The sequence below is a fragment of the Lepidochelys kempii genome, chromosome 6 (genome assembly GCF_965140265.1).
Source record: "Lepidochelys kempii isolate rLepKem1 chromosome 6, rLepKem1.hap2, whole genome shotgun sequence".
NCBI lineage: Eukaryota > Metazoa > Chordata > Testudines > Cheloniidae > Lepidochelys > Lepidochelys kempii.
This window is the reverse complement of record NC_133261.1, coordinates 20,625,194-20,633,113: the sequence shown is the minus strand read 5'-3', so window position 1 is coordinate 20,633,113 and position 7,920 is coordinate 20,625,194. Positions and strand designations below refer to the sequence as shown.

The following is a 7,920-nucleotide window of genomic DNA, read 5'->3' as shown; positions in this document are numbered from 1 at the left end:
TGTTGCTTTGTAGACACACCAATAAAGATCTCCAAGGACAGCAATCTGGGGGCTTGTCTACATCTGGGAATTTAAGGAAACTTAGCCTGATGCGAATTTCTCCTTAAATTTCTCTAATGTAGAAATTACCTCCCATGCAGTCAGAGGAAAAACAAAACATGCTGAAAGACTCAGAGGAAGGAGTGAACTTTAATTTCTTTATTTTAGCAATGTCTTTTAATTGATTTAATGAAAACAAACAGTGCAATGAGCAAGACCTTTACATTAACGTAACAGTCATTATCACCTCAATCATAAACTGCTTGCCTTAAATTTCAAGGCCCTTCATGGTCAGTCCCCACCCTGCTTATCATCTCTTGTTTGCTATTGCACTGTTGACTTTCACCTCCAGTCGGTCCATGATGCAAGCCTCCTTTACCCACTTCTTAAGTTTTCAAACAAGCACCTTCATGCTTTCTCCCATCCTCAAAGCTACTTCATTATCCACCTTCAAATCCCTCCTCAGGACTGTCTTTTGTAAGGAGGCCTGCTAAAATCTTGACAGTGGTTAGGCTGGTGGTCTGCAGAGACCACCACCTATCATGCTGACTAGTGCAGTGTCGCTGTTTCCTGCTACCCCTCTCCCCATCTGTCTCTGTTTGTATCCATCTTTTATCTTATACTTAGATTGTTATTGCCTTGGGGCAATCTTTTTGTTCTGTGTTTGTACAGAACCTAGCACAATGGTCCATGTGGAAGGCTCCTAGGCACTATGGTAATACAAATAATAATCAGGACAAAAGGATGCAAGTCTGCATGTATACAAATTTCAAAATATACAAATTATTTTTTTAGGCCGTGATCCTGTAAACATGTAGGTGTGTGTCATCTAGTTGAAATCAATGTTTATACCTTACTTTTTGTTTTTAAAAACTTTTTACACAGAAAGGGCCAGTGCATGCCCACAGGACCTGTTTGTGTGAGTTACAAACGTAATGTAGAAACTGTTGGTTTGGGCTATGATCCTGCGACTGTCTAGCTGTGTGTGTCATCCCACTGACCTCAGTGCGATGACTCATGTATAAGCATTTGCAGTTGCAGGCCTTAGCCTTGATTTGGTAGTAGTCATTACTATTTATTTGTATTGCGATACTGCTTAGGAGCCCCAGTCATGGACCAGGGCCCCATTGTGCTAGGTGAGGTACAAACACAGGACAAAAAGATAGTCCCCGCCCCAAAGGCATTACAATCTAAATATAAGACAAGGGTACATAATAACTTGGTTCCCATCCCCAAAGTGGAGTTGAGGATGTAAAGACATAGCTGTTTTTTAAGAGGGGAAAAAAACTCCAAAGAACTTTCATTGAACTTTAAAAAAAGTAAGTAAACATTAGAAAGACTGGAACTGTGTGTCTCATGGATTATGCCCCCAGTTCTGCAAAAGTTTATGCACGTACTCAAGTTTACTACTTTCAGAGGGGTAGCTGTGTTAGTCTGTATGTTGCATCTGATGAAGTGGGTTTTAGCCCGCGAAAGCTTATGCCCAAATAAATTTGTTAGTCTCTAAGGTGCCACAAGGGCTCTTCGTTAAGTTTACTACTGTGAGTAGTCCCATTCATTTCCATACGGCTGCTCATGCAAATAAAATTTAGGGTGCGTTTGCAGGATTGGGGCTGATATGTCCATGAACACCAACAGAGTCTCAAAATAGTTTGGTAACATACCCTGTACTATAAATGCTAATCTGATTTGTGTGCTTACGTGGAGTTTAAGATGTCCACAGGTATAAAACTAAGATGCCCAAATACCACAAGATGATTTGAATTGTACAAAATAACCAGTCAGGATGTGTTTTCCACCAAAAAAAAAAAGAGAGCATCTTTTGGTTTTTAGAATATCTGGAAGCTCTCATTATATTAGGAACAGGCTGGTGGTATACAGGGGTGTACTTAAGGTGGTTTAGCATACTTAGCTTTGTATTTAAATACTTTCCAGTTATTTTTTCCCTTTAATTTAAAATATCTCGGCTTTTTGTTTTTAAATAAAATGCTCTGAGGTTTTGTAATTGCTAAAGGGTAGATTGTGACTTGGATTATAGGTTCACATAGGGAAGTAAGGAGGAGTAAAGAACCCCTCTTCCATTTGTCTGTGGGCTACCAGATGTTGAGACCAGGTGTGACGAAATAAATGGGTGCTGCACACCTGAGTTGGCACAGGGGGTATAATCATATGTTGTGCGTATAGGCAAGCAGTCTGGTGAAGACGAATAAAACCACCTTAGCGAATGGCAGAAGAGCTATGTTGGGGGAGAAGCTCTCCTGCCAACATAGCACGGTGCAGACAAGCACTTACGTCGATGTAACTTATGTCGGTGGGGGGTGGTTTATTCACATCCCTGAGCGATATAAGTTATGCTGATGTAGGCTGTAGTGTAGACATACCCTTAGGCCTGGTCTACACATAGTTTTTGTACCAATTTAATTATTTTGGTTAGAAGTGTGGATTTTTATCTCCTGAAATAGTTAAATCACAACAGTGATTATGGGTGCAGTTAGACCAGTATAAAGATGCCTTATAGCAGTGTAGCTGATTCTCCTTCTCTTATGGGAATAAACTGTGCTGGTACAAGGCATCTTTATACTGCTCTAACCATCTGGACTAGGAGGACTATACTGCTTTAACTGTAGTGGTATAGTTAAAGTGGTACAGTTTGTGTGTATATACAAACACATACTAACCCACTGCGCTCCTCTCACAGGACAAGAGGGGAGCTGGAGGGGAATGTGCCTCTGAGGATGACTGAGGCCTGTCTACACTTAAAGGTTTTTCTGGTATAACTATGTCTGTAGGAGTGTGGGGGCGGAAATTACCCCTTAACTGACATAGCTATGCTGGCAAAAGTCCTAGGGCTGGTCTACACTAGGTGTGAAAAATCCACAGCTGTGCCACTGTAGCATTTTAATGGGAGACATACCCTTAAGCCTGGTCTAAACTAGAAAATCAGGTAGGCTTTACTATGTCTCACAGGGGTGTGAGAAATCCAGCACTAGGTCGATGAAAAAATTCTTCTGTTGGCCTAGCTGTAGCCTCTAGGGGATATGGATTTCCTGTGCTGACAGGAGAACCCCTCCTGTCAGCAGAGGGGGTGTCTACACGTAAGCCCTACAGCGGCACAGATGCGCTTCATGTGTATAGCTATACCAGTTAATTCTTTCTAATGTTGACAAGGCCTGAGGCTCATTGCCCTCTAGGGTAACTCCTGAGGCAATGCAGTTTATACGACACTCCTATGCTTAAAGACACAATTTAGCCTTTATTCTGTACAACCTTAACTTCAGTTTTGTGAGTCTTCTAAAGCTTGCTTGCCAGTCCTCCCCCTCAATCCCACACAGCTGATTCCAAAGGTTGTGCTACACGCAGGTTTCTGTACTGATTTGTACTGACATAGTCAAATTGTTGCAACCCCCGAGTGTTGAGGCTGTAATACTGGTATAAAGGTGCATGTGCTGGTAGGCATATTTCCAGAAGTAAGCTATATTAAACCAATATAGTTAAATTGGTACAAAAACTGTGTCTATACCAGCCCTTTACTGTATTTTTTTTGCTGAGGTCTCTTTCTCCACCCATCTCTCTCCTGGTCTACTCTTTTAGTATTTGAAAGTTTGAATTGGTACTATCTCCTTGCAAAGCATCGCAGTGCCTGTGTGTGTGTTTTCCAGGGCATGGCGGGAAAGCATCTTCCTGAAAGAACTCCAGCGCAGAGGGGTCTGCTTGCTCAAACTGCAGGTAGCAAGTCAAAGAACTGGGCTGTACGGACGGCTACTTGTAACGTTTCAGCCTAGAAAATATGATCCAGAGGCGGAGCTGCCCTGTAACAGCTTTGGGCCTGGTATGCAACATTTCTATTGCTGATAAGGATGTAAGATGAAAGGTTAATAATGTATTTTTGTAATATCCTTTGTATTATTAATATTTTTGAAAAGGCTGAACAATTGAGGCTAAAAGAGGAGAAACACCTAATCACTATATGTTGAATCTATAGAAAAAGGGCCTTGCTTCTTCCCAATCCATTATAGACTCCTAGACTTCAAGGCCAGAAAGGACCATCATGATCATCTAGGCTGACCTCTTGCATGTTGCAGGCCACACAGAACCTCTCCCACTCACTCCTGCAATATTCCCATAACCTTTGGCAGAGTTACTGAAACCTTCACATCTTGATTTAGAGACTTCAAGTTACAGAGAATTCACCACTTACTCTAGTTCAAACCAGCAAGTGACATGGGAGACCAGAACTGCACACAGTATTCCAGATGAGGTCTCACCAGTGTCTTGTACAATGGTAATTATGCTTCCCTATCTCTTGTGTCATTTTGCTGAATTGTTGACACAGAGTGTTTTCTGGTGCAAAGGTTCTGTCTTGTCATAATCCGGGGGTTATGACATCATTGCAGGATAAAACAGCAGGAGAAACCACATTTATAAAAACGTACATCTTGTCCGTAAGAGCATAGGGAACATAGACAGTGCTGGGCTGGGAGATGCTCTCATTTTAAAATTTGTCCCATTGCAAAAACTCTCTTGAACTCATCCTCTTTGAGTCAAATTTGTAAAGGTATTTAGGCACCTAAAGATGCAGATAGGTTCCCAGTGAGAAGTGCCTAAGTGAGTTAGACACCTAACCCATTTAGGCACTCATGTAAAATCTCACTAAGAATCTATCTATATCTTAAGTGCCTAAATGCCTTTGCAAATCTGTCCCTTTATGTCTAAGCCAAGAAGGTCATATGGTCACTGGGAGATTTTAAGTGTCGCTCATATGGGCAGTGCCATATGGATGGGTATAATATTATGGGCCTCAGTTGTAATATGGAATTATTCTGTCTATAAAAGGCCACCTTTGGTATGTAATCACCATCTGGTAGAGGTTTGCCTGTGCTGCATTACTCAGTGGTGTAAAATAAATGCCCAGTGCTGTCTGTAACTAGGGTTGGCAAGTTTGGTTGGACATATTCCTGGAGGTTTCATCACATGACATAATCTTTGATTAAAGATTACTCTTTTAATTCCCGGAGACTCCAGGACAATCCGGGAGGTTTGGCAACCCTATCTGTAACTCAGAGTTATGTCTCCAGTTACAAAAGGTGGATATTATTCTCCGCCTGCAGCCATGCCACCTTCTGCTGATCAGATCCCTAAGCGGGGTTGAGCCAGTTCAGTGCTCAGATGGGAGACCTTGTAGGAACACTTAGGGTGCAGCAGGAAGTGGTGCTGGTGAATCAGAAGGAAGAGACCCATCTCCTGAATCAGTGCCCCCATATAGGGTTGGGAGGATTAGATAAAATATGAAAAAGAGGCCCTGATCTCTTTTGTTAAAAATCTCACAGCTTCCTTCAAAAAAGCAGTTGCCACTGTTGTTCTGGCCAAACGCCCAGTTCAGGTAATTACATTCTGCTTACTAAAACTGTCCCTTTGTTCTAACTGGAACATGGATTGCTCTCTTCTTGTCCTGAATTATTGTATAAGGTTGCTTCATTTCTCCCCTGTGGTGGCTGCTTTTCAGAGGTGGGAGAAGTGTATCATTTGTTGTTAATTTAAGTTTGTGGAACACTTTGATCTCCTTCGGAATAAAAGGTGCTTTAGAAGTATGAGATCTTTAGCCCATTGCCTTCTAGATCAAATTTGTTCATCTTGCAATTCAAAAGATGAATTTTACCTTCCCAGCTCAGCCTGGGATCAGCAAATCAGACTCTGTTCTTTCTTTCTATCCATCTCTCACTGTACATCACTGTCAGTACAAAAGAAGCTACAAGGGCAGTCAGAGTTTAGCTGGTGATTTTGTTGGTGCTGCACGAGGAAGGCTAGAATCCAGTTTGTTCTCCCATAATCGGCTTTATGTGCTAACACCTGTAAAAACTTGGATTTGTTTGTGAAATAATTAGATGCGACTTGAACACCCAGATGGCTGGAAGTTGAAGCTAGACAAATTTCAGACTAGAAATACGGTGTAAATTTTTAACAGTGAGAGTTATCAACCACTGGAACAATTTACCAAGGATTGTGGTGGATTCTCTATCACTGGCAATTTTAAAATCAAGATTGGATGATGTTCTAAAAGAGATCTTCTAGGAATTATTTTGGGGAAGTCCTATGGCCTGTGTTATAAAAGAGGTCAGATTAGATAATCCCAGCTGTCTCTTCTGGCTGTGCAATCTATGAATCTGAATAACCAGATTGTGACAAGAAAAGGAGTACTTGTGGCACCTTAGAGACTAACCAAGTCTCTAAGGTGCCACAAGTACTCCTTTTCTTTTTGCGAATACAGACTAACACGGCTGTTCCTCTGAAACCAGATTGTGACTGGGTGCCCCATGTGCACCTGGGGAAGATGTAGCGCTCAAGGTACCTTCTCCCCTCCTCTTGCAGAATTGCTGTCCCTGAGCACAAGGACTGATTCCTCCTTCTCCTCTGAGGATGGAGGGACAGTGTGTACTGGCCTTTCAATTCCACTGTACTGACCCACAGTGCAGGACCAGCACATGAGGGGAGCAGGGCTGTACCTCCATGGCATGGTCTACTCCAGAGGAAGCAGATCTGTTGACTAAACATGGGAGCACAGACCTTCTTCTGATTACAACCCTGCTTTTTTAGTATTATTTCAAAGACGGACTTTAGAGTTTAATTAAAAATTTTTATTTCAGCCTGACTCCAACCCACAGAGGAACCTTTGAAATTAAAACGACTTGGCATAAATCTGTGTCTTGCCACAGGGGCAAAAAATGGCATATATCAATACTATTCAAAGAGGAATGACACAGTTGCAGTGGTAAATTATAAGTATGGAATCATTTTAAAGTAAGATTTAATAGGTCTTATTAACTAGAACTTCTTGTAGCTCATGATTCAAAAATATAATTTTAGATGGACTCGACCTAGTAGTTGCAGCTAAGTTGCTTTCTTGGCAGACATCCATCTCGCTAAACCACCATTTCATAATTAAACCAAGTAGCTTGATCAGCAGAGGCCCATCTCTAAGCTAAAATGAACTACGATTCCATCTAAATGTCAGGTCTCGCTCATTCGTTTTTTAGCCCTAACAGCTGACATACAGCAGAGCAGTAATTTGGAAGGAGCACAATGTCATGTCCTCTCAGGCATTGTAAAGAAAAAGGCTGTCTGCAATAAACTGTCTGAAGTTCAGAGAAACAAGAGCTTTCAGAAAAGCCCTCCCCCCCACCCCCCGGAGCCTTGTAAATGCACATCATTTCCCTGAGTCCTGGCTAGCACTTTGCTGCTGGTCTATGGCACAGAAGATGAAGTCCAGCGCAGGAGATGAAGTCCAGCGCAGTTGGTTTGGGGATTACTAGTGTCTGAACACTTCTCATTGTGCAGGGCAGAATGTATCCCATAATGAATCAATATTTTAGGAGGGGGAATGAAAGAGGAGGTGAAAGGGAAGGGGTATGTGGCTGGGTTGTTGCTTTAAGGCGGGGTGGGCAAACTATGGCTTGCAGGCTGGATGCGGCCTGTCAGAGCTTTCAGTCTGGCCCATGGGATTGCCAGCCCCATGGCGCAGCGGGGCTAAGGCAGGCTCCCTGCCTGCTCTGGCCCCGCACCGCTCCTGGAAGCGGCTGGCACCACGTCCCTGCAACCCCTGGGGGATGTGGGCAGAGCGCTCCATGCTCTGCCCTCACCTGCAAGCACCACCCCGCGCAACTCCCATTGGCCGGGAATGGGGAACCGCGGCCAATGGCAGCTTCAGGAGTGGTACCTGCAGGTGAGGGCGGCGTGCGGCAGAGCCGCCTGCCCACCCCCAGGAGCAGCGCGTGGGAACAGCACTTCCGAGAGCAGCGCGTGGCCAGGGCAGGCAGGGAACATGCCTTAGGTCCGCTGCATGCTACTGCCACCCTGGAGCCGCTCGAGGTAAGCAGTGCTGGGCCA

At 43.5% G+C, this 7,920-nt stretch overlaps 1 protein-coding gene across 2 annotated transcripts in view; it reads left to right on the top strand.

Annotated features, from left to right (window-relative positions):
• The window catches only part of IGHMBP2 (immunoglobulin mu DNA binding protein 2), an 84,027-nt gene that overhangs the window by 992 nt on the left and 75,115 nt on the right, over positions 1–7,920 (top strand). For both annotated transcript variants that reach the window (XR_012159304.1, XM_073347032.1), the window contains exon 2: positions 3,699–3,868. Coding sequence is in view for 1 of the 2 variants with exons in the window: in XM_073347032.1 (XP_073203133.1) it covers positions 3,699–3,868 (170 nt within the window). In the remaining variant the exon portion in view is untranslated. The remainder of the gene's footprint in view (positions 1–3,698; positions 3,869–7,920) is intronic.